The following is a 26589-nucleotide window of genomic DNA, read 5'->3' on the forward strand; positions in this document are numbered from 1 at the left end:
CCTCAGCAGCTTCCCAGCCTCCCCTGCACTCTCTCCAGCACTTCTCTGGCCCTCTGCAGCTGGGCAGCACACAACTGCCCCCAGGGCTCCAGAGGTGGCCTCAGCAGGGCAGGCCAGAGGGGCAGCACAACCTCCCTTGCCCTGCTGCTGCCCACACTCTTCTCTGGATGGCAGCACAGCATGAGGGCTCTCAGCCACTCCTGCCAGTTTGGTATCACCAGCACAGAACTGGTATCACCAGCATCATCATCATCTGACCCCCAGCCCTTCACCCCTGCAGAACATGTCCACAGGAGGTTCATTTCTGACCGTCCCTGAATCCAACGTCCTGAGGGGAGATGGTTTCTGATGGTCATTAACTTGGAAGTTAGGGTAGTGAATGGGGGTGTCGAGGGGTCCTGAGGAGCCCATGGGTGCTGGGGGGACACTGACCTGCGGGGTGTCTTGGTAGGGAGGAGGGGGCACGGTCTGGGTGGCCATCATCGTCAGCGCCGGTGCCGGGGAGACATGGTGCATCCTGCGCCGCAGTCACATCGAGAGCCTGCAGGGCGAGAAGAGCCGCGGCAGTCAGGGCTCTGCCCCCCAGAAACAGGGAGAAAAAGGGGCAGAAAGGAGATCCCAGCACAGTGCTCCACCACCCAGCCCCTGGAGGAAAGCCAAGGCCTGATGGTTATGTGAGACTGGCGAGCTTGGCTGAAGAGCACATCAGGGCTGAGGTGCAGAGGGCCACTCCCAGGGAGACCTTTCCTGCAGAGCAGAGCTCTGGGTGGGGATGGCTGCCACAAGCCACCTCATTCTACTTTTCCTCTTGTCCACCCTGGTGCATCCTGGGCATTTCCTTTCCACCCTTTGTGCCTATAACCATGATGCCTAGGTGGGAATCTCTATCCCCTTTACAGCTATTCCTCCTTTTGGGAAGTAGGGAGACAAGGCAGCAATGCAAAGCCCAGGCCATGTGCCTCTGCCTGTGGCTGCCTCCCAGGCACTGCATGGAAGGGACATTCAGTGTTGAGGTGACTGATGTGATTGGCTCCTGTGTTGAGTTGACCAGCCTCATGGTGATGGAATGCACAGAAATGAGGAAAGAAGGTTCAAATCTTTGCTGAACCAGGAGCAAACTTTGAGTTTGCAGATCCCACATGGACATCCTTGAGCCCAGGAGACACTCTGCTGCCCCAGCCTCTCTTGGACTTGCTCTTCCTTAGGGTATCTTCAGGTCTGATGGAGATGGGGGGAAAGAGGGGTACTAGAAAGGAGCTCTTGGCTGGACATTGTCCCACTAAGGACAGACCTGGTGGCAGATGGAACCAGAAGGAACTTTTGGTCCCCAAATGCCTCCTCTCATTATTTCACTGCAGCTGTGTGGTTGCTTCAGAAGAAAAAGCCCAGTCCTGAGCTCCCTCTGAGGCTCTGAGCTCTGCACAAAGCCAACTGGCACAGTCTCCCCAGAGCCTCCCCAAGTCCCTTTCTCCATGCAGTGGCTGGTTTGGGAAGAGAGGACATCTGCCTGAGGGTTCACCTCCTCCACAGGGCCCATGGTTGTTTGGGGAAGAGCTGCAACGTCCTGGTGTTCTCCACGAGGCCTCTGGCTCTTGGGAGAACTTCCACAAGACTCTGCTTTCCCCTGGGAGTGCCACAACTGTTTGGGGGAAGATCTGCAATGTTCTGGGCCTCTCTGTGAGGCAGCCAATCGTTTAGGGGAAGATCTGCAACACCCTGCTCTTCTCCACAAGGGTGTAGAGGAGCTACCAGAGCCCCAGAGCATGGGTGCACAATGGAAAGCCAAAGGCTGCCTGCATGGGCTGAGCCTCAGCCTCTTGGATTATTTTGCATGAACAAAAGCATTTCTTTCTTTGCCTTTGCCCCAGCATGGATGAGCCACGAGCTGAGCAGCCCCAGAGCCCTGTGAGCTGGGGAGCTGCAGCACAGAGCTGCTGCAGCCAGGAGGATGCTGCATTTATAGGATTAAAATCATGCTTTTCATCTTTTCTTTCTCTCTTTCCCCCTCCACAGCAAAATAGCAGGAGGCAAAATGATCTGCTCCTGAGTGACCTCACGGCTCAGAATCCTCAGTGGCAAAACTCTGCTCACAGCTTGAGCATCTGTGCCCTTGAGGGGGGTGACACAGAGGGGAGAAGCCTCCCCCAGGAACAGCTGCAGCTGGGGAAAAGGAGAACTCAGCACTGCCGTGGTGCAGACAGCTGAGGGGGAAGCTACAAACCCCAAACGATTGCTGCTTGGGATAAAAAACCACCACCCTGCTCGGCGTCTGGTGGCGCCGGGGGGAGGTGTGAGCTGTCCCCCCGGGAGGGGGCAGCCAGAGCTCAGCTTCGTTCCCACAGCTCCTCAAGCCCTTCAGTCTGGGTTTGCCTGCAGAACTGCACCTGGAGAAGAGGCAAGAAGGCTGGGAGTGAGGGCAGGCTGTGGCTGACAGCAGAGTGTTTGTCCTGGGGCAGACAAATGTCCATAAATATCCAGGGAAGCTCCTGGTGCCTGGGAAAATCCTGATGGGGCCTCAGGCAGGAGCCCCCAGCCATGAATCTCAGGCTAATGGTGCCAAGCTGTCAGCACCATGGATTGATGTGCAGCAGAGGCAGGCCAGGCTGGGAGCCTGCTGCATTCCTCCTCTCCTCCTTTTCATTATTTTTTATTCCATGCATTCATTCTTTCTTCTTTTTCTCTCCACCTCCCCCAACACCTTGAATCAGTGTAGCCACATCAGCTCTCACCACAGACACCCAAATGAGCAAGGGAGCAGAGCACTGCCAAGCCCCTGCCAGCCCCTTGCTACTCAGAGCTCCCCAGTGACCAAAGGCCCAGCCTCAGAGTGAGCCACACCAGGCAACCCTGGCACCAAGAGCAAGGCACCTGTGTGGCCACCAAACACACTGAATGTGTGGAACTAGCCCTGGGCTCTTCACAGCCAGGATGGCCAGAACGAGCCAGCCCAAGCTGCAGCCTCCTCTTCTTTAACCACCTCTGAAAGCTCACCAATGCCATGGGGAACACACAGCTTGCAGCCACCAAGTGCTTGCAGGGAAAGCCTCCACATCTCTGCTGGGAAGAGAGACTGAGAGCCCTGGGGCTGCTTAGTCTGGAGAGGAGAAGGCTGAGAGGGATCTGACCAAAGCCTACAGATATCTGAGGGGTGGGGGGCAAGAGGAAGGTGCCAGGCTCTTTGGTGGTGCCCAGTGACAGGACAAGGAACAATGAGCACAAGCTAGAACCCAGGAGACTCCAACTCAACACGAGGAGAAGCTTCTTTGGTGTGAGGGTGCTGGCCCTGGAGCAGGCTGCCCAGAGAGGCTGTGGAGTCTCCTGTGCAGATCTGCAAAACCCACCTGGGTGAGTTCCTGCACAGCCTGCCCTGGGTGACCCTGCTCTGGCAGGCTTGGACTGGATGACCTTTGGAGGTCTCTTGCAAGCCCTAACATTCTGTGGTTCTGTGACACCAGCTGGAATCTTGAGCAAAGGGTGAACTCTGGGGGTGTCTGGGCATGGAGGAGGGCAGGGATTGCAGCCAGCTCCTGGGACAAAAATGGTGAGCAATAAACTCCACCAAGGCTCCCTCATCTCTGGCAGCAGCAATGCTGAGGAAAAGCTACATCTCCTCAAGAAATCAAATCATTTCAGCTGCCCCTGCCCTCCAGAGCCCTTGTGTCCACCTGCAAGAGCCTCAGGTTTGTAGATTGCTTTTTGGCCACAGAATCATTCAGGGTGGAAAAGACCTTTGGGCTCGCCAAATCCAACCACCCACTCTGCTCTGCAAAGTTCATCCCCAAACCATACTGCCAAGCACCACCTCCAAACAGCCTTTAAACACCTCCAGGGTTGGTGCTGCTGCCCTCCCCAGCAGCCTGTGCCAGTGCCTGACCACTCTTGCTGGGAAAAAGCTTTTCCTCTTGTCCAGCCTAAACCTCCCCTGCTGCAGCTTGAGGCCATTCCCTCTTGTTCTACCTGTGAGAGCAGACCAGCACCAACCTCTCACAAGGTCCCTTCAGGGAGCTGCAGAGTGATGAGGTCTCCCCTCAGCCTCCTCTTCTTCAGCCCCAGCTTCTTCAGTTGCTCTTCAGAAGATTTATTCTCCAAGCCCTTCACCAGCTCTCACTCCAGCAATAAATGAAAGACTCAGGTGAGGAGCTGAGGAGTTCACCCAGCATGGTCACTGCTGCCCTCAACATGGCCAAAATCACAGAATCACTGAAGGGGTTGGGCTGGGCTGGAAGGGTCCTCCACAGCTCACCCAGCCCAACCCCTGCAGGCAGCAGGGACATCCTCCACTGGAGCAGGCTGCCCAGAGCCCTCTCCAGCCTCACCTGCAATAGCTCCAGGGCTGGAGCCTCAACCACCTCCCTGGGCAGTCTGCTGCAGGCTTCCAGCAGCCTCCTGCTGCAGAACTCCAAAGCATTGTCCCTACCAAAGCTGTGCAGCACCCCCGTGTCAGCAGGAGCCCTAAAAACCCAGCCCAGAGCAGCAGCACCTGGTTGGGCTCCACCACAGGGGACAGCATTCAGCCAGCCTGGGGAGCAGCAGCTCTGGGAAGGAGCAGCAGTTCTGGGGAGCAGCACTGGGGAGCAGCAGCTCTGGGGAGCAGCAGCACTGGGGAGCAGCAGCACTGGGGAGGAGCAGCTCTGGGGAGCAGCAGCTCTGGGGAGCAGCAGCTCTGGGGAGCAGCAGCACTGGGGAGGAGCAGCTCTGGGGAGGAGCAGCACTGGGGAGGAGCAGCACTGGGGAGGAGCAGCACTGAGGAGCAGCACTGGGGAGGAGCAGCTCTGGGGAGGAGCAGCACTGGGGAGCAGCACTGGGGAGGAGCAGCTCCGGGGAGCAGCAGCTTTGGCCTCCAGTCCAGTGGGCAATGTGGGTCCCTGCCCATGGGGCAGCAAAGCAGGAAGGGATCAGGAGTGAAGAGGGGAAAGCAGAGCATCAGCTGCTGGGATGTCCTCCTCCTGGCTTCCTGAGCAGCTGAGACAGCTGAGGTTTCCTGAGCCCCAGAAGCTCTTCCCCTGCATTCCCTGACTCTTTCCCTCGTCTCCCATATTTTGGGGCTATTTTTATGTATTTTTCCTAATTTTCATGGAGGTTTTAGTTCCTTTTCTGCATTTCTCTGCATCTGCCTTGCTTCTGGCTCTGTCTGCCTCATTCTCTGGAGTTCTCTTTCTTTTCCTTTACTTTCCTTAATCTTTCTTTTTATTCCTTTTTATTGACATTTTCTTTAGTTTGCTTTGATTTTATTTGCCTTTCTTTTGCCTTTGATTTGATGCTGCACTTGATTTGATGCTGCACTTTGGCCATGGCAACCCCAGGCAGAGCTACAGGCTGGGGTCAGAGTGGCTGAGAGCTGCCAAACAGAGAGGGACCTGGGGGTGCTGATTGACAGCTGCCTAAACATGAGCCAGCAGTGTGCCCAGGGGGCCAAGAGGGCCAAGGGCATCCTGGCCTGCAGCAGGCAGAGTGTGGCCAGCAGGAGCAGGGAAGTCATTGTGCCCCTGGACTCTGCTTTGGTTAGGCCACACCTTGAGTCCTGTGTCCAGCTCTGGGCCCCTCAGTTCAAGAAGGACATTGAGAGACTTGAAGGTGTCCAGAGAAGGGCAACAAGGCTGGGGAGAGGCCTTGAGCACAGCCCTGTGAGGAGAGGCTGAGGGAGCTGGGGTTGCTTAGCCTGGAGAAGAGGAGGCTCAGGGGAGACCTCATTGCCCTCTACAACTCCCTGCAGGGAGGTTGTAGCCAGGAGGGGGTTGGTCTCTTCTCCCAGGCAGCCAGCAGCAGAACAAGAGGACACAGTCTCAAGCTGTGCCAGGGGAAGTTTAGACTGGAGGTGAGGAGGAAGTTCTTCACTGGGAGAGTTGTTGGCCATTGAGATGTGCTGCCCAGGGAGGTGGTGGAGTCCCCATCCCTGGAGGTGTTCAGGAGGGGATTGGATGTGGCACTTGGTGCCATGGTCTGGTCTGTGATGACAGGTTGGACTGGATGATCCTCGAGGTCCTTTCCAACCTTGCTGATACTGTGAGACTGTGATTCTTTCTTTATTTTCCTTGGTTTTCCCTTCTTCTCTGCAGCCCATCTGCATTCTGGCTGGATTGTACCATCACTTTCTGCTATTCCCCCACATTTTCCTTGTATTCTTCCTGCACTTGCTCTCATGCTCATTGTCTTTCTCTATACTTTTGGTGTATTTGGTTTCTCCACTGTTGGTTATTTTTCTGTTGGTTTTTTTTTCCCCCCTGATTTTTCCTGTGACTTTCTGGATATTTTTTTCCCTATATTTTAATTTCTCTGGTTTTTTTCTGTATGTTTCTGCACTTTCTGCACTTTTATCCCATTTTTCATCCCAATTTCCCATGGTTTGATTCTGCTCTTCACCCTTTTATTCCAATGTCCATATTTCAGTTCTATTTTTCACTATTTCTTTTCTATTTTCTGTGTTTCCATCCCCCTTTTCCTGCCTTTTTTCTTGCTCTTTTCTGCCTTTCCCAGAACTGCATTTTTGCTTTCCTCTGTCCCAAGCTTTAAGGCAGCTCCAGGGCAGCCCTGGCCCCGCGCAGGGGCTGCAGCTTCCCTCTGCCTCCACCCTGACCGAGCCTTGGCCGTGCTGGAGCTCCTGGTCTGTGCATTCATCATAGTATCATAGTATCACAGTATCATTCAGGGTTGGAAGGGACCACAAGGATCAGCCAGTCCCAACCCCCCTGCCATGGGCAGGGACACCCCACACTAGATCAGCCTGGCCACAGCCTCAGCCAGCCTGGCCTTAAACACCCCCAGGGCTGGGGCCTCAACCACCTCCCTGCACAACCCATTCCAGGGCTTCACCACTCTCATGGGGAAGAACTTCCTCCTCCCCTCCAGCCTCAATCTCCCCACCTCCAGCTTCATTCCATTCCCCCTAGTCCTAGCACTGCCTGAGATCCTGAGCAGTCCCTCCCCAGCCTTCCTGGAGCCCCCTTCAGATCCTGGAAGGCCACAATGAGGTCACCTGGGAGCCTTCTCTTCTCCAGACTGAACAGCCCCAACTCCTTCAGTCTGTGCTCACAGCAGAGCAGCTCCAGCCCTCTGCTCATCCTCCTGGCCCTGCTCTGGACACCTTCCAGCACCTCCACATCCCTCTTGCCATAGGGGCTCCAGAACTGGAGGCAGGACTCCAGGTGGGGTCTCCCCAGAGCTGAGCAGAGGGGGAGAATCACCTCCCTTGCCCTGCTGGCCACACTTCTCCTGCTGCAGCCCAGGCTCTGGTTGGCTTTCTGGGCTGCAAGTGCAGACTGAGAGCTCCTGGTGAGCTTCTCCTCCCCCAGCACCCCCAAGGCTCTCTCCTCAGGGCTGCTTTCCAGCCAGTCCCTGCCCAGCCTGCATTTGTGCCTGGGATTGCCTCCACCCAGCTGCAGGACCCTGCCCTTGGTCTTGTTGACCCTCCTGAGGTTGGCTTGTGCCCAGCTCTCCAGCCTGTCCAGGTCCCTCTGGATGGATCCCTTCCCTCCAGCTGTCTGCTGCACCACACAGCTTGGTGCCATCAGCAACCCTGCTGAGGCTGCACTCAGTGCCACTGCCCATGGCACCCACAGAGATGTTGAACAAGCCTGGGCCCAGGACTGATCCCTGAGGGACTCTGCTTGTCCCTGGCCTCCACTGGGCCATGGAGCCATTGACAGCCACTCTCTGGGTGCAGCCATCAAGCCTCCAGCCGAGGAGCCATAAGAAACACAGCAGGGAGGAGCAGAGAGACCTCCAGAGGAACATAGATCGGGCTGGGGAGCGGCAGAGATGCTGACTCCACACTGGCCATAAACTGACTTGAGAGCGACCCCCTGCTCCTGAGGGTCTCCTTTCCATCTGCCCTCTGCTTGTTTGGACCAAAACTCACAGCATCAGGTGAGAAAAGGCCTTTCAGACCCCACAGTCATTAACCTGACACCACCAACCCATGGCCTCAGCACCACAGCTCCAGAGCTCTCCAGGGATGGAGACTCCACCACTGCCCTTGGCAGCCTGGGCCAGGCCTGGACAACCCTTTCCATGAAGAAATTCTTCCTCATGGCCAACCTGAACCTCCCCTGGGGCAACCTGAGGCCATTGCCTCTTCTCCTGTGCCTTGTTCCCTGGCAGCAGAGCCCAAGCCCCACCTGGCTCCAGCCTCCTTGCAGGGAGCTGCAGAGAGCAAGGAGGTCTCCCTCAGCCTCCTCTCCTCCAGCCTCCCCACCCCCAGCTCCCTCAGCTGCTCCTCCCCAGCCCTCTTCTCCAGACCCTTCCCCAGCTTCCTTGCCCTTCCCTGGCCCTGCTCCAGCCTCTCCAGGTCCTGCTGGGAGTGAGTGCCCCAAAATGAACACAGTGCTCTCCTGGAACCCTCACAGATCCACACCAGGTTTTCACAAGCTCTGAAGGAAGCCACTTTTGCCTCCCTGAACTCATTCAAAATAAACTTAATGCTACTCAGGGGTGAAATGGGGAAGAATCCAACATCACCCACTTGGTCAGCCCTCAGTCTGGAGGCTGCTCCCAGGCACCTTGCTGTGATGCCTCAGGAGAGTTTGCACAAGGAATACCTCAGAGCCACCAGGTAATTTTAGTACCTTAAGGAACAGTTGGCAGCCAAATTCCCTTTCCCCAAACCCAGGAGGGACTTTGCACTGGGAGCATCTTTTGCTCTCTGTCAGGATGCCACTGCCCTAAGTGCTGACACCTGCAGCCTTGCCAGGATGCAGTTAGTGAGGTCAGCCCACAGTGGATGGTTAGGGTGGGAAGGGACCTCTCAAGCTCATCCAATCCAGCTTCCTGCAGCCAGCAATGGGAGCAGGTTGCTCAGAGCCCCAGACAACCTGGAGTGGTTCCAACAGGCAACCTGGGCCAGGGCCTCACCACCCCCAGCATGAAGAATTCACAGAACCCATGGAGCTGGCAGAGCCCTGCAGCTCCCCCAGCCCAGCCCTCCCCCCAGCACTGCAGGCTCAGCACCAAACCCTGGCCCTCAGCACCACCCCCAGGGAGGGAGACTCCAGCACTGCCCTGGGCAGACACTTCCAAGCTTTGGGAACCCTCCCAGGGCAGAAAGGGTTCCTGAGAGCCAGCCTCAGCCTCCCCTGCTGCAGCTTGAAACCATTGCCTCTGCTCCTGTCCCTTGGCACCAAGGAGCAGAGGCTGCCCCCTCCTCGCTCCAACCTCCCTGCAGGGAGCTGCAGAGAGCAAGGAGCTCTCCCTCAGCCTCCTCTGCTCCAGCCTCAACAATCCTCTTCCATCTGTCAGTCCCAAATATCCCTCTTCTAGTTTAAAATCATCCCCCCTTGTCCTGTCACTCCAATCCCTGCCAACATGTCCATTCCCCTCAGAAGATGACAGAGCCAGAACTGAAGCAGGACAAACAGAATGCAGAAGCAAGAGCCAAGCCTGTTCCTGTGCTACAGCCATGGGCTAAGGCAGGATGAGCCCTGGAGCTGAGCAAACCTCTTTCCTGACTAGAAAAGCCCTTGGTGAATTCTTGGGCTAAGAGAGAGGCAATGCCAAACCACTCCTGCCAAGCAGTGCTTTGCTCTGACACTGCATGGAGCATCTGCCCTGGGCACAGGGGAACAACTTTAATGCTTTACTGCCTGCAGCCATTGGTTGAATAACTGCATCTGTAAACAGTTTGGTCCAGTTTTGATCAACATCTTCGTCACTAACACCTGGATGAAGGCACTGAGAGGACCCTCAGGCAGTTTGCTGGTGGGACCAAACTGGGAGCAGTGGCTGAGAGCCCTCAGGCTGTGCTGGCAGCCAGGGAGCCCTGGGCAGGCTGAGAGCTGGGGGAGAGCAACCTCCTGAAGGTGAAGCAGGGCAAGGGCAGGGGCCTGGCCCTGGGGAGAAACAACCTCCTGCACCAGCACAGGGCAGGGGGAAGCTGCTGGCAAGTCATAGAGTCATGGAGCCATGGGGCCATGGAACCATGGAGCCAGGGAACCATGGAGCCATGGGGTCATGGAGCCATGGGGTCAGGAAACCATGAAGCCATGGGGTTACAGAACCATGAAGTCACAGAACCATGGAGTCAGGGAACCATGAGGTCAGGGGACCATGGAGCCATTGGGTCATGGAGCCATGGAGCCATGGGGTCATGGGGTCATGGAGCCATGGAGTCAGGGAACCATGGAGTCAGGGAACCATGGGGTCAGGGAACCAAGAGGTCAGGGAACCATGGGGTCATAGAGTGATGGAAACATGGAATCGTTTCAGCTGGAAAAGGCCTTGAAGCTCATCCAGTCCAAGCCTTCTCTAACTCCCCCAAGGCACCAGCCATGGCCCTCACACCGCAGCTCTGCCTCTTCTGAGCACTTCCAAGGATGGGTTTCCAGCCACCTCCCTGGGCAGCCTGGGCCAGTGTCTGAGAAGCCTTTCAGGGAAGTTCCTTCTGATTCCCAACCTCAACCTCCCCTGGTGCACCCTGAGGCCATTTCCCTGATGCCTCACTGCATTGGGATGTCCCTTCCAACCCCTCTCCCCTGGGAAACAGCCACAGACTGTCCTGACTTCACCAGGAGACCTTGCTGCAGGATCATGATCCCAGTGCAGCACTGATGGACCCAGCCTTGATGCTCTTGGCAGCCACTGCTGCTGGATGGGTCCTGGCTGCCAGGTCACCCTTGGCCAGGGCAGCAAGAGGAGTTCCCAGTCCATCTCTGTAGCATCTCTCCAGAGCCCTTTGCACTGCCAGCACCATCTGTGCCTCCTGAAGCCAGGCCTGCCAGGGTGGGGAGGTGATCATGGACTTTGCTTCTTGAACCCCATACTCTGGGTGGTATGAGAAAGGGTTTAAAGGAGTGGCTGAGAGCCCTCAGGCTGTGCTGGCAGCCAGGGAGCCCTGGGCAGGCTGAGAGCTGGGGGAGAGCAACCTCCTGAAGGTGAAGCAGGGCAAGGGCAGGGGCCTGGCCCTGGGGAGGAACAACCTCCTGCAGCAGCACAGGGCAGGGGGAAGCTGCTGGCAAGCAGCTCCAAGCAGAAGCAGCTGGGAGTGCTGGGGGACAAGGAGTTGCCCAGCAGCAGCAAGGTGGCCTGGGGGCCAAGAAGGCCAAGGGGGTCCTGGGGGCATGGAGAAGAGTGTGGGCAGCAGCAGGGCAAGGGAGGTTGTGCTGCCCCTCTGCCCTGCCCTGCTGAGGCCACCTCTGGAGCCCTGGGGGCAGTTGTGTGCTGCCCAGCTGCAGAGGGCCAGAGAAGTGCTGGAGAGAGTGCAGGGGAGGCTGGGAAGCTGCTGAGGGGCCTGGAGCAGCTCTGGCAGGAGCAAAGGCTGAGAGGCCTGGGGCTGAGAGGCTGCAGAAGAGCAGCCCCAGAGCAATGCTCAGCAATGCTCAGCAAGAGCTGAAGGGCCCCTGGGGGGCAAGAGGCTGGGGCCAGGCTCTGCTGAGTGGTGGCCAGGGCCAGGCCAAGGGGCAGTGGGCAGAGAGTGGAGGCCAGGAGGTTGGAGGGGAAGGGAAGGAGAAAGTTGTTTGTTGGGAGGGTGCTGGAGGCCTGGAGCAGGCTGCCCAGAGAGGTTGTGGAGTGTCCTGGTGTGGAGAGCTTCCAACCCCCCCTGGGCACTGTGCCCCTGGGCAAGCTGCTGGGGCTGCCCTGCTGGGGCAGGGCCTGGGCTGGGGGAGCTCCAGAGGTCTCTTTCAATTTCTCTGGGCTGGATTCTGGATTGCTGGATTAATTGAATTAGTATTTGCAAAGCCTCCCCCCAGCTCCACCTGCACCCCAGGGGGAAAGCCTCTCCCAGTGAGTTTTTAAGGAGAACAGCAATCAGCTCTCAATGTTTCTCTGCCCTCCAAAGATTCCCATCCCGAAATGCTTCAGGGACATCTCTGCAACATAAACATGAGAATAAAACCTGCAAGAGCCACTCAGAGCTTCAGCAGACAAGGTTAATGGGCCTTGAAGAGCAGCATTAAACAACTTTGTTCTCTTTTTTAAGTGGAGAGCTGAGACACCTTCTGACACACCGAAGAGTGATTTTTATGGAGGGAGACCATGAAAGCTCCTTCCAAAACAAACTGGCAGAGGGAAACATCAAAAGAGCTTCTTCAAAGCCAGCTGCAAACTCTTGCCCCGGAGCAGCCAGCCCCTGGCCCCACCGAAGTTCCCAAAAGAGCAAATGGTGAATCTTTCCCGAGGGCAAATCAAAAAGCTTTGAAGTGAAACACAGCTGAGGAGCACAAAAGAGCTGCAGAGCTCCTCTGGCCGGAGACAGATTGGGCAGGAGAAGCTTCTGATGCCTTGGGAGCCCTTCTGAAAACCGGGGAGGGGATCAGCCCTCCAAAGGTTCTTGGCTGCAGGCTGTGAGTAATTGAGGGTCAAACTCTTCTCTGAGTGTTTCCAGCCCCTGCCTTGTGTCACAGTCTCACAGAATCACCAAGGTTGGAAGAGACCTCAAAGATCATCAAGTCCAACCTGGCACCACAGACCCCATGACTAAGCCATGGCACCAAGTGCCACATCCAATCCCCTCTGGAACTCCTCCAGGCACAGGAACTCCACCACCTCCCTGGGCAGCACATTCCAAAGGCTAACAACTCTCCCAGTGAAGAACTTTCTCCTCACCTCCAGCCTAAACCTCCCCTGGCACAGCTTGAGACTGTGTCCTCTTGTTCCGCTGCTGGGTGCCTGGGAGAAGAGCCCAACCCCCACCTGGCTCCAACCTCCCTGCAGGGAGTTGTAGAGGGCAATGAGGTCACCCCTGAGCCTCCTCTTCTCCAGGCTAAGCAACCCCAGCTCCCTCAGCCTCTCCTCACAGGGCTGTGCTCAAGGCCTCTCCCCAGCCTTGTTGCCCTTCTCTGGACACCTTCAAGTCTCTCAATCTCCTTCTTGAGCTGAGGAGCCCAGAGCTGGACACAGGACTCCAGGGGTGGCCTAACCAATGCAGAGTACAGGGGCACAAGGACTTCCCTGCCCCTGCTGGCCACACTCTTCCTAATGCAGGCCAGGATGCCCTTGGCCTTCTTGGCCACCTGGGCACACTGCTGGCTCATGTTCAGGTGGCTGTCGATCAGCACCCCCAGGTCCCTCTCTGTTTGGCTGCTCTCAGCCACTCTGCCCCCAGCCTGTAGCTCTGCATGGGGTTGCTGTGGCCAATGTGCAGAACCTGGCACTTGGATGTGTTCAATCTCCTGCCCTTGGACCATCCAACCCTTCCTGTGGCTGGGGACCACCTTGGCCAGTTTCAGTCACCTGGGACCTCTCCAGTGAGCCAGGACTGGAGGGAAATGGTGGAGAGCACTTGGCAGCTCATCTGCCAGCTCTCTCAGCACCCTAGGATGGATCCCATCTGGCCCCAGGGACTTGTGAGTGTCCAAGTGGCTCAGCAGGTCCCAAACCAATTCCCCATGGATTGCCAGGGCATTGCACTGCTCCCTGAGCCTGTCACCCAGCTCTGGAGGCCACTCCTCCTGAGCTCCTCCTGCCTGGCTGTTAAACACTGAGGCAAAGAAGGTGTTCAGGACCTCAGCCTTTGCCTCCTCTTCAGTCACAGTGCTCCCCTCCAGCTCCCATAAGCAGTGCAGGCTCCTCTGGCCCTCTTTGTAGTGGTGATGTATTTGTAGCAGTGCTGTTTGGTGCCTTTCACAGAGGTGTTCAGCTCCAGTTCCAGCTGGGCCTTTGCCTCTCTGGTTTTTCTCCTACATAATCTAACAGCTTCCTTAAACATCCCTGGAGAAGCCTTCCCCTCCTCCCCAAGGTGATACAGCCTCTTGTTTCCCCTTCCACCCTCCAGGAGCTGCTTGCTCATCCAGGCCCAGAGCCTTCCCCTGGGCTCATCTTTCAGCCCATGGGAACTGCCAGTTCCTGTGCTTTCAAGAGCTCCTGTTTGAAGTAGGTCCAACCCCCCTGGACCCCTTGGTTCCTGAGGGCTGCTGCCCAGGGGACTTTGCAAATAGGTTTCTTAAACAGGCTGCAGTTTGCCCTCCTGCAGTCCAAGGGGAAGGTTCTGTTCCTGCTCCTCCCTAGCTCCCTGCATATTGAACTTCCCTCTCTCATGATCACTGCACCCTAGGCAGCCTCCCACCATCACATCTCACACCAGCCCTTCTCTGTTGGAGACCAGCAGGTCGAGCAGAGCCTGACCCCTGCTAGGCTCACTTAACAGCTGTGTCAGGAAGCAGTCCTCCATGCGCTCCAGGAACCTTCTGGACTGCCTCCTCTCTGCTGAGTTAAGTTCCCAGCAGATAGCTGGCAGGTTGAAGTCACCCACAAGGACAAGAGCTGATGATCTTGAGACAGCCTCCAGTTGCTTAGAGAGTATTTCATCAGCCTCCTCATCCTGGCTGGGTGGTCTGCAACAGACTCCAACCAGGATGTCAGATTTGTTAGGCCTCCCTCTGATTTTAACCCACAGGCTCTCAATCCCTCATCTTCCACCTCAAGTTCTGTGGCAGAGAGTGGCTCCCTAATATACAGAGCCACCCCTCCTCCTCCTCTCCCTCCCCTGTCTCTCCTACAGAGCCTGTAGCCCCCCAGTGCAGCACTCCAATCATGCCTGTTGTCCCACCGTGTTTCTGAGATGGTGACTACATCATAGTCACCCTGCTGGATCAGGACCTCCAGCTCCTCCTGCTTATTGCCCATGCTGTGTGCATTGGTGTACCTGCACTGCAGCTGGGCTCCCACTTCTCAATTGCCCCTAACTTGTGCCCTGCTCTTTCCTCTGCAGAGGGACCAATTTCCTCACCTACCCCCTTCAGACCTAGTTTAAAGCCCTCCTGATGAGCCCTGCCAACTCCAGTGCCAGGACTCTCTTACCCTTTCTAGATACCTGCACCCCATCAGGACCCAGCAGGTGGGGTGCAGTGAAAGTTGCCCCACGATCAAAGAGACCAAAGTTCCGCTGCTGGCACCATCCCCTGAGCCAATTGTTGATGGTATGGGTTCTCCCATTCCTCTCAGTGTACTCCCCTGCCACTGAGGGGACTGAGCAGAACACCACTTCAGCTCCTGCCCCATCAATCTATTGTCCCAGGGCCTTGAATTCTTTTTTAATCACCCTGGTGCCCCTCTTGTCCATCTCATCACTCCCAGCCTGTATCACCAGCAGAGGCTAATGGTCAGTGGGCTGGATTAATTTAGGGAGTCTCCTTGTGATGTTCCTAACCCAGGCACCAGGTAGGGAGCAGACCTCCCTGTGGGATGGGTCGGGACGACATATGGGTCCCTCAGTACCCCCCAGGAGAGAGTCCCCAACAACTATAACCCTTCTCCTTTTCTCAGTGGAGCTGGTCGTTATAGCTGGTGGGGACTGCCTGGGCTTAGGCTCCCCTCTGGAGCTGGTTGTTATGGCTGGTGGGGACTGCCTGGGCTTAGGCTGCACTCTGGAGCTGGTTGTTATAGCTGGTGGGGACTGCCTGGGCTTAGGCTCCCCTCTGGAGCTGGTCGTTATAGCTGGTGGGGACTGCCTGGGCTTAGGCTCCTTCCTGGAGCTGGTTGTTATGGCTGGTGGGGACTGCCTGGGCTTAGGCTCCCCTCTGGAGCTGGTCGTTATAGCTGGTGGGGACTGCCTGGGCTTAGGCTCCCCTCTGGAGCTGGTCGTTATAGCTGGTGGGGACTGCCTGGGCTTAGGCTGCACTCTGGAGCTGGTTGTTATAGCTGGTGGGGACTGCCTGGGCTTAGGCTCCCCTCTGGAGCTGGTCGTTATAGCTGGTGGGGACTGCCTGGGCTTAGGCTCCTTCCTGGAGCTGGTTGTTATGGCTGGTGGGGACTGCCTGGGCTTAGGCTCCCCTCTGGAGCTGGTCGTTATAGCTGGTGGGGACTGCCTGGGCTTAGGCTCCCCTCTGGAGCTGGTCGTTATAGCTGGTGGGGACTGCCTGGGCTTAGGCTCCCCTCTGGAGCTGGTCGTTATAGCTGGTGGGGACTGCCTGGGCTTAGGCTCCCCTCTGGAGCTGGTCGTTATAGCTGGTGGGGACTGCCTGGGCTTAGGCTCCCCTCTGGAGCTGGTCGTTATGGCTGGTGGGGACTGCCTGGGCTTAGGCTCCCCTCTGGAGCTGGTCGTTATAGCTGGTGGGGACTGCCTGGGCTTAGGCTGCACTCTGGAGCTGGTCGTTATAGCTGGTGGGGACTGCCTGGGCTTAGGCTCCCCTCTGGAGCTGGTTGTTATAGCTGGTGGGGACTGCCTGGGCTTAGGCTCCCCTCTGGAGCTGGTTGTTATAGCTGGTGGGGACTGCCTGGGCTTAGGCTGCTCTCTGGAGCTGGTTGTTATAGCTGGTGGGGACTGCCTGGGCTTAGGCTCCCCTCTGGAGCTGGTTGTTATAGCTGGTGGGGACTGCCTGGGCTTAGGCTCCTCTCTGGAGCTGGTCGTTATAGCTGGTGGGGACTGCCTGGGCTTAGGCTCCCCTCTGGAGCTGGTCGTTATGGCTGGTGGGGACTGCCTGGGCTTAGGCTCCCCTTGGAGCTGGTCATTATAGCTGGTGGGGACTGCCTGGGCTTAGGCTCCCCTCTGGAGCTGGTCATTATAGCTGGTGGGGACTGCCTGGGCTTAGGCTCCTGCCCAGAGCTGGTTGTTATAGCTGGTGGGGACTGCCTGGGCTTAGGCTGCACTCTGGAGCTGGTTGTTATAGCTGGTGGGGACTGCCTGGGCTTAGGCTCCTCTCTGGAGCTGGTTGTTATAGCTGGTGGGGACTGCCTGGGCTTAGGCTCCCCTTGGAGCTGGTCATTATAGCTGGTGGGGACTGCCTGGGCTTAGGCTGCACTCTGGAGCTGGTTGTTATAGCTGGTGGGGACTGCCTGGGCTTAGGCTGCACTCTGGAGCTGGTTGTTATAGCTGGTGGGGACTGCCTGGGCTTAGGCTGCACTCTGGAGCTGGTTGTTATAGCTGGTGGGGACTGCCTGGGCTTAGGCTGCACTCTGGAGCTGGTTGTTATAGCTGGTGGGGACTGCCTGGGCTTAGGCTCCCCTTGGAGCTGGTCATTATAGCTGGTGGGGACTGCCTGGGCTTAGGCTCCTGCCCAGAGCTGGTTGTTATAGCTGGTGGGGACTGCCTGGGCTTAGGCTGCTCTCTGGAGCTGGTTGTTATAGCTGGTGGGGACTGCCTGGGCTTAGGCTCCCCTCTGGAGCTGGTTGTTATAGCTGGTGGGGACTGCCTGGGCTTAGGCTCCCCTTGGAGCTGGTCGTTATAGCTGGTGGGGACTGCCTGGGCTTAGGCTCCCCTTGGAGCTGGTTGTTATGGCTGGTGGGGACTGCCTGGGCTTAGGCTGCACTCTGGAGCTGGTTGTTATAGCTGGTGGGGACTGCCTGGGCTTAGGCTCCCCTCTGGAGCTGGTCGTTATAGCTGGTGGGGACTGCCTGGGCTTAGGCTCCCCTCTGGAGCTGGTCGTTATAGCTGGTGGGGACTGCCTGGGCTTAGGCTCCCCTCTGGAGCTGGTTGTTATAGCTGGTGGGGACTGCCTGGGCTTAGGCTCCCCTTGGAGCTGGTCGTTATAGCTGGTGGGGACTGCCTGGGCTTAGGCTGCACTCTGGAGCTGGTTGTTATAGCTGGTGGGGACTGCCTGGGCTTAGGCTCCCCTCTGGAGCTGGTCGTTATAGCTGGTGGGGACTGCCTGGGCTTAGGCTCCCCTCTGGAGCTGGTTGTTATAGCTGGTGGGGACTGCCTGGGCTTAGGCTCCCCTCTGGAGCTGGTTGTTATAGCTGGTGGGGACTGCCTGGGCTTAGGCTCCCCTCTGGAGCTGGTTGTTATAGCTGGTGGGGACTGCCTGGGCTTAGGCTGCACTCTGGAGCTGGTTGTTATAGCTGGTGGGGACTGCCTGGGCTTAGGCTCCCCTCTGGAGCTGGTCGTTACAGCTGGTGGGGACTGCCTGGGCTTAGGCTCCCCCCAGAGCTGGTTGTTATGGCTGGTGGGGACTGCTTGGCCTTGGGCTGCACTCCGGATGGCTGCTCCTCAGCCCTCTCATCCCCACTGCCCTCAGCCTGCAGGGCCTCATATTTATGATGCAAGGGCAGCAGAGGAGGAGGAGAGGGCCGGGATGGATTTCTGCTGCCACCCCTGGCAGGACCTGTACCCATCTGTGACCGTTTGAGGCTGTGCCTTTGAGAAAAGGACAGTACTGGGACACCCTGGCTGAATGTTTTGGAATGTTGATGAAAACAACCAGATACTCTAAGCTAATTTCACTGGTGGATTGGTAAAAAGGCAGTTTTAAGCTTAGGTGCAGCTGGGACTTTCCTCAGTTCGCTCCTTCCCTTCTCCCTTTCCAGCTCTCTGCCTCTGGGCTCCCTGCCAGACTGACCTTGGACAGCTAAGGCCTGCTAACATACTCTGCTTTATTAACAATTGCTCTTTTTCTCTCTTTCTAACCCTCTTTGGGGAAAAAGGGGAGAGAAAGGGGTACAGGGGGGAACCCTCCTCCAGAGGGGGGGGAATTTTGTTCCTGTATTATTGTTTTTGGGTTGTTTTTCACCTTGCTGTACATTTCTGTGTATACATTGTAAATACTGCAAATTGTGTACACCTCCTGCACTCCCTACACAGTGCTTGTAAATGCAGCATTTCCCTTTTGCTCCTCCCCTGGGCTAGCTGTGGTTTCTCTCTTCCTTTCTGTGGGGGAGAGGAGGCTGAGCCTTCTCTCTCAAACCCACCACACCATCCCTCCCTGTTTCCAGGGACCCTTCCCTCAGCAGGGGAGATCTGCAGAGCCTTCTCCCACAAATCTAACTCCCTTTGGCTTTCCCTTGTTGACCTCAGCCTAGACACCGCCTCCTTCAGCTCAGCCACTTCATCCTTCAGCTCTGCCACCAGGCTGAGGAGGAAGTTCACCTGCTCACACCTGACAGTATCACAGTCTCACAGTATCCCTTAGGTTGGAAAGGACCTCGAGGATCATCGAGTCCAACCTATCAACACAGACCCCATGACCAGACCATGGCACCAAGTGCCACGTCCAATCTCCCCTTGAACGCCTCCAGGGTCGATGACTCAACCACCTCCCTGGGCAACCCGTTCCAATGACGAACGACTCGCTCGGTGAAGAACTTCCTCCTCACCTCGAGTCTGAACCTCCCCTGGCGCAGCTTGAGACTGTGTCCCCTTGTTCTGATGCTGGTTGCCTGGGAGAAGAGGCCAACCCCTTCCTGGCTACAACCACCCTTCAGGTAGTTGTAGAGGGCAATGAGGTCACCCCTGAGCCTCCTCTTCTCCAGGCTAAGCAACCCCAGCTCCCTCAGCCTCTCCTCACAGGGCTGTGCTCAAGGCCTCTCCCCAGCCTTGTTGCCCTTCTCTGGACACCTTCAAGTGTTTTGATGTCCTTCTTAAACTGAGGAGCCCAGAACTGGACACAGGATTCAAGGTGTGGCCTAACCAAAGCAGAGTCCAGGGGCACTATGACCTCCCTGCTCCTGCTGGCCACACTATTCCTAATGCAGGCCAGGATGCCATTGGCCCTCCTGGCCACCTGGGCACACTGCTGGCTCATATTCAGGCGGCTGTCGATCAGCACCCCCAGGTCCCTCTCTGTTTGGGAGCTCTCAGCCACTCTGACCCCAGCTGTTCTCTCCTTCCCCCTCTATTCCAAGGGCCAGGCTGAAGCACTCTCTGCAGCTGGCAGCCTGGACCCCTGCGTGCTGATGCAGCAGCTCTGTCTGGGTGGATGCTGGTTTTCTACCATTCATCCGAGCGACAGCCATGGTTCAACGTTGTGCTCAAAGCTGTGCTCTTCCTTCTCCACTGCAGTCACATTTCCAGCACCAAGCACCCTCATTTAACACCACATCTCACCCCCAGCCCTGCAACAGGAAGGTTCCAGCCCCAGGGCTCTCAGCCAGCTTCAGAGCAGCTTCTTGGAGGACAAAGCAGAGGACAGAAAATAAAGCTGCTGAGTTTGGGAGAGGAGGGCAGGGAGGAGAGGCCTCAGTCTGGGTCTGACATGAACCAGGGGCTGGGAAAATGGGAGAGAGCTGATCCTGAGATGTCTCTGTCCCACCAGAAAGGCAATGGCAGAGCTCCTGCTGCTGCTTCAAGGGTGGGCAGCTGAGAAGGAGCTTGCTCAGGGACAATCTGGATCAGGAGCATGCTCAGGAACAGCCTGGATCAGGAACATGTTCAGGGACAGCCTGGATCAGGAACATGCTCAGGGACAGCCTGGATCAGGAGCTTGCTCAGGAACAGTCTGGATCAGGAGCATGCTCAGGAACATGTTCAGGGACAGTCTGGATCAGGAGCATGCTCAGGAACAGCCTGGATCAGGAGCATGCTCAGGAACAGCCTGGATCAGGAACATGTTCAGGGACAGCCTGGATCAGGAACATGCTCAGGGACAGTCTGGATCAGGAGCTTGCTCAGGAACAGTCTGGATCAGGAGCATGCTCAGGAACATGTTCAGGAACAGTCTGGATCAGGAGCATGCTCAGGAACAATCTGGATCAGGAACATGCTCAGGAACAATCTGGATCAGGAGCTTGCTCAAGGACAGCCTGGATCAGGAACATGCTCAGGGACAGTCTGGATCAGGAACATGTTCAGGGACAGCCTGGATCAGGAGCATGCTCAGGAACAGCCTGGATCAGGAGCATGCTCAGGAACAATCTGGATCAGGAGCATGCTCAGGAACAATCTGGATCAGGAGCATGCTCAGGAACAATCTGGATCAGGAGCATGCTCAGGGACAGCCTGGATCAGGAACATGCTCAGGAACAGCCTGGATCAGGAGCATGCTCAGGAACAATCTGGATCAGGAGCTTGCTCAGGAACAATCTGGATCAGGAGCATGCTCAGGGACAGCCTGGATCAGGAACATGCTCAGGAACAGCCTGGATCAGGAGCATGCTCAGGAACAGCCTGGATCAGGAGCTTGCTCAGGAACATGCTCAGGAACAGCCTGGATCAGCAAGAATTTAACCATGCCAATTGTTTTTGCACCCCAAACTGACATCTGTAGGCCTCAGCCAGGGCAAGGACTGCAAAGGGCAAGCTCAGACCGAGTCCAGCACAACCCCCAAGGCAACCTCAGCACAGATGTCTGCCAATGGCTCCAGCAAAGGTCCCACCACAAATCAGGCAAAGACTTCTTGCAGCCACCCCTGAGCTCAGGCACCTCGTGAGCAACACTGCAGGAACTGATAACTGTGGAGTCATGGAATGGTTTGGGTTAGGAGGGACCTCTGAAGGCCATCTAGTCCTGTCCCCTGCAGTGAGAAGGGACAGCAGTACCCTGGGCTGGGCACTGCTGAGGCCAGCCCTGGAGTGCTGCCTTCAGCTCTGGGCTCCTGGCTGCCAGCAGGAGCTGGAGAGGCTGCAGCAGGGCCAGGGAAGGGCAAGGAAGCTGGGGAAGGGTGTGGAGAAGAGGGCTGGGGAGGAGCAGCTGAGGGAGCTGGGGGTGGTGAGGCTGGAGGAGAGGAGGCTGAGGGAGACCTCCTTGCTCTCTGCAGCTCCCTGCAAGGAGGCTGGAGCCAGGTGGGGCTTGGGCTCTGCTCCCAGGGAACAAGGGACAGGAGAAGAGGCAATGGCCTCAGGTTGCCCCAGGGGAGGTTCAGGTTGGCCATGAGGAAGAATTTCTTCATGGAAAGGGTTGTCCAGGCCTGGCCCAGGCTGCCCAGGGCAGAGGTGGAGTCTCCATCCCTGGAAGGATTGAAAAGCTGTGTAGATATGGTGCTGAGGGCCATGGGTTGGTGGTGCCCTGGCAGTGCTGGGGTAAGGGTTGGAGTCTGTGATCTTAAGGGTCTCTTCCAACCAAAACCACTCTGTGACTCTGTGATCTTCAGCTACATCAGGTCACTCAGATCCAGGGCAGGTTACTCAGATCCAGGGCAGGTCACTCAGATCCAGAGCAGGATCCAGGGCAGGTCACAGATCCAGGGCAGGTCACTCAGAGCCTTGGCCAACCTGACCTTCAATAACAACTTTCTGTGGTGTCTGCTGTGCAGGTCAAAGCCCCACAGGCTCATGCACATCTCCAACCCTGCCTGAGGAACTGCAGTGACAGAAACCTGCTCTTGGTGGGCTTGCAGACATTGGGCTGGCACCAGCAGACCTAACCTGACTGCAGAAGCACAGGGAGATGGTTGAAAGAGATTCTCCTCTGAGTCAATTCTGTCCAAGAGAAGTGCTGGAGAGAGTGCAGGGGAGGCTGGGAAGCTGCTGAGGGGCCTGGAGCAGCTCTGGCAGGAGCAAAGGCTGAGAGGCCTGGGGCTGAGAGCCTGCAGAAGAGCAGCCCCAGAGCAATGCTCAGCAATGCTCAGCAAGAGCTGAAGGGCCCCTGGAGGGCAAGAGGCTGGGGCCAGGCTCTGCTGAGTGGTGGCCAGGGCCAGGCCAAGGGGCAGTGGGCAGAGAGTGGAGGCCAGGAGGTTGGAGGGGAAGAGGAGGAGAAAGTTGTTTGTTGGGAGGGTGCTGGAGGCCTGGAGCAGGCTGCCCAGAGAGGTTGTGGAGTGTCCTGGTGTGGAGAGCTTCCAACCCCCCCTGGGCACTGTGCCCCTGGGCAAGCTGCTGGGGGTGCCCTGCTGGGGCAGGGGCTGGGCTGCAGGAGCTCCAGAGGTCCCTTCCCACCCACACCATGCTGGGCTCTGGGATTCTGTGGTGTGTGTGGGAGCAAGCCAAGATTTCTCCTCCCACAGGGAAGCCTCAGCAGCAGAGCAGTGCCAGAGCACACTCACCAAACCCCTCTGCTGCCCTAAATCTGCCTCGTTCCTGGCTATATCCTGCCATCAGGCTTGCAAATTTTCCCTTTGGGAGTGGGAAAGGAATCCCTCTGGAGCCAGCTGCTTCCCTCTTTCCCATATGGCAGATCAATCAGAGGTCCCAACTTGCCTTCACATCCCTCTCACAGCCTCCTCCTGCTTTTACCTCCCCTTGGAATTTCATTTTAAGATGCAAAGCTCCCCAGCCAGGCTGGGAATGCTCCCAGTGGCTCCACAAGGCAGGAGACAAAAAGCAGCTTTCCTTGGTGCATGCCAGGCTGCTGCTGCTGGCAGAGAGCTGTCCCCAGCCCAGTCCTGAGCCAGGGCACCAAAGGCTGTGATGAGAGCCCCTGGACTGATGGCCTCATGTGGCACTTTGGGCTGGGAGCCCTCTGCTATGGGAGTGCTTCCTGTGGCCAGGGGTCCAGGAACACAGGTATTCCATCCCATAATTCCTGTGCCACTATAAGATCCAGCACAGGGTCTGGCACTTGCTCTTTCCTTCCCTGGTACCTGGGGGAGATATCTCCCAGCCTGGGCCTGGCTGGGCCCAAGGCCAAGGGGATGGGCAGTCTCAGACGTGGCCAGCTCAGACTGGCCCAGCAGAGGGGGGGAAGAAGGAGCCCTGGGGGGCTTGGTGTAGCCTCAGGTGGGGAATGGGACATTGCTGGGTCTGCTTTGGGCTCTCCTAGTCTCTGCACTGCTGGCTCTGCACACATTCACTGCTTCCCTTTGGGCTCTCCTCTCTCCCTGCACTGCTGGCTCTCTGTAACCATTCACTGCTTCCCTTTGGGCTCTCCTCTCTCCCTGCACTGCTGGCTCTCTGTAACCATTCACTGCTTCCCTTTGGGCTCTCCTCTCTCACTGCACTGCTGGCTCTCTGTAACCAATCACTGCTTCCATTGGGGCTCTCCTCTCTCACTGCACTGCTGGCTCTCTGTAACCATTCACTGCTTCCCTTGGGGCTCTCCTCTCTCCCTGCACTGCTGGCTCTCTGTAACCATTCACTGCTTCCCTTTGGGCTCTCCTCTCTCACTGCACTGCTGGCTCTCTGTAACCATTCACTGCTTCCCTTTGGGCTCTCCTCTCTCACTGCACTGCTGGCTCTCTGTAACCATTCACTGCTTCCCTTTGGGCTCTCCTCTCTCACTGCACTGCTGGCTCTCTGCACACATTCACTGCTTCCCTTTGGGCTCTCCTCTCTCACTGCACTGCTGGCTCTCTGCACACATTCACTGCTTCCATTGGGGCTCTCCTCTCTCACTGCACTGCTGGCTCTCTGTAACCATTCACTGCTTCCCTTGGGGCTCTCCTCTCTCCCTGCACTGCTGGCTCTCTGTAACCATTCACTGCTTCCCTTGGGGCTCTCCTCTCTCCCTGCACTGCTGGCTCTCTGTAACCATTCACTGCTTCCCTTTGGGCTCTCCTCTGTCACTGCACTGCTGGCTCTCTGTAACCATTCACTGCTTCCCTTTGGGCTCTCCTCTCTCCCTGCACTGCTGGCTCTCTGCACACATTCACTGCTTCCCTTTGGGCTCTCCTCTCTCACTGCACTGCTGGCTCTGCACACATTCACTGCTTCCATTGGGGCTCTCCTCTCTCACTGCACTGCTGGCTCTCTGTAACCATTCACTGCTTCCATTGGGGCTCTCCTCTCTCACTGCACTGCTAGCTCTCTGCACACATTCACTGCTTCCCTTTGGGCTCTCCTCTCTCACTGCACTGCTGGCTCTCTGCACACATTCACTGCTTCCCTTTGGGCTCTCCTCTCTCACTGCACTGCTGGCTCTCTGCACACATTCACTGCTTCCATTGGGGCTCTCCTCTCTCACTGCACTGCTGGCTCTCTGTAACCATTCACTGCTTCCATTGGGGCTCTCCTCTCTCACTGCACTGCTGGCTCTCTGTAACCATTCACTGCTTCCCTTTGGGCTCTCCTCTCTCCCTGCACTGCTGGCTCTCTGTAACCATTCACTGCTTCCCTTTGGGCTCTCCTCTCTCACTGCACTGCTGGCTCTCTGTAACCATTCACTGCTTCCATTGGGGCTCTCCTCTCTCCCTGCACTGCTGGCTCTCTGCACACATTCACTGCTTCCCTTTGGGCTCTCCTCTCTCCCTGCACTGCTGGCTCTCTGTAACCATTCACTGCTTCCATTGGGGCTCTCCTCTCTCACTGCACTGCTGGCTCTCTGTAACCATTCACTGCTTCCATTGGGGCTCTCCTCTCTCACTGCACTGCTGGCTCTCTGTAACCATTCACTGCTTCCATTGGGGCTCTCCTCTCTCCCTGCACTGCTGGCTCTCTGTAACCATTCACTGCTTCCCTTTGGGCTCTCCTCTCTCACTGCACTGCTGGCTCTCTGTAACCATTCACTGCTTCCATTGGGGCTCTCCTCTCTCACTGCACTGCTGGCTCTCTGCACACACTCACTGCTTCCCTTTGGGCTCTCCTCCCTCACTGCACTGCTGGCTCTCTGTAACCATTCACTGCTTCCCTTGGGGCTCTCCTCTCTCACTGCACTGCTGGCTCTCTGTAACCATTCACTGCTTCCCTTTGGGCTCTCCTCTCTCACTGCACTGCTGGCTCTCTGCACACACTCACTGCTTCCCTTTGGGCTCTCCTCTCTCACTGCACTGCTGGCTCTCTGTAACCATTCACTGCTTCCCTTTGGGCTCTCCTCTCTCACTGCACTGCTGGCTCTCTGTAACCATTCACTGCTTCCCTTTGGGCTCTCCTCTCTCACTGCACTGCTGGCTCTCTGTAACCATTCACTGCTTCCATTGGGGCTCTCCTCTCTCACTGCACTGCTGGCTCTCTGTAACCATTCACTGCTTCCATTGGGGCTCTCCTCTCTCCCTGCACTGCTGGCTCTCTGCACACACTCACTGCTTCCCTTTGGGCTCTCCTCCCTCACTGCACTGCTGGCTCTCTGTAACCATTCACTGCTTCCCTTTGGGCTCTCCTCTCTCACTGCACTGCTGGCTCTCTGTAACCATTCACTGCTTCCATTGGGGCTCTCCTCTCTCACTGCACTGCTGGCTCTCTGCACACATTCACTGCTTCCCTTTGGGCTCTCCTCTCTCACTGCACTGCTGGCTCTCTGTAACCATTCACTGCTTCCATTGGGGCTCTCCTCTCTCACTGCACTGCTGGCTCTCTGTAACCATTCACTGCTTCCATTGGGGCTCTCCTCTCTCACTGCACTGCTGGCTCTCTGTAACCATTCACTGCTTCCATTGGGGCTCTCCTCTCTCCCTGCACTGCTGGCTCTCTGCACACACTCACTGCTTCCCTTTGGGCTCTCCTCCCTCACTGCACTGCTGGCTCTCTGTAACCATTCACTGCTTCCCTTTGGGCTCTCCTCTCTCACTGCACTGCTGGCTCTCTGTAACCATTCACTGCTTCCATTGGGGCTCTCCTCTCTCACTGCACTGCTGGCTCTCTGCACACATTCACTGCTTCCCTTTGGGCTCTCCTCTCTCACTGCACTGCTGGCTCTCTGTAACCATTCACTGCTTCCCTTTGGGCTCTCCTCTCTCACTGCACTGCTGGCTCTCTGCACACATTCACTGCTTCCCTTTGGGCTCTCCTCTCTCCCTGCACTGCTGGCTCTCTGTAACCATTCACTGCTTCCCTTTGGGCTCTCCTCTCTCACTGCACTGCTGGCTCTCTGTAACCATTCACTGCTTCCATTGGGGCTCTCCTCTCTCACTGCACTGCTGGATCTCTGTAACCATTCACTGCTTCCCTTTGGGCTCTCCTCTCTCCCTGCACTGCTGGCTCTCTGTAACCATTCACTGCTTCCCTTTGGGCTCTCCTCTCTCCCTGCACTGCTGGCTCTCTGTAACCATTCACTGCTTCCCTTTGGGCTCTCCTCTCTCACTGCACTGCTGGCTCTCTGTAACCATTCACTGCTTCCATTGGGGCTCTCCTCTCTCACTGCACTGCTGGCTCTCTGTAACCATTCACTGCTTCCATTGGGGCTCTCCTCTCTCACTGCACTGCTGGCT

The 26589-nt window shown here is 57.0% G+C and overlaps 1 protein-coding gene across 1 annotated transcript in view; it reads right to left on the reverse strand.

Moving 5' to 3' along the window:
* PKNOX2 (PBX/knotted 1 homeobox 2) overlaps positions 1-26589 on the reverse strand; it is a 124433-nt gene that overhangs the window by 47219 nt on the left and 50625 nt on the right. The window contains 1 exon segment of the mRNA XM_068167265.1: positions 433-541. Coding sequence (XP_068023366.1) covers positions 433-516 — 84 coding nt within the window. The 5' untranslated portion in view covers positions 517-541.

This window comes from Melanerpes formicivorus, unplaced genomic scaffold (genome assembly GCF_026170545.1).
Source record: "Melanerpes formicivorus ecotype bairdi unplaced genomic scaffold, bMelFor1.0.p_v2 SCAF_114, whole genome shotgun sequence".
In the NCBI taxonomy this organism is placed as follows: Eukaryota; Metazoa; Chordata; class Aves; order Piciformes; family Picidae; genus Melanerpes; species Melanerpes formicivorus.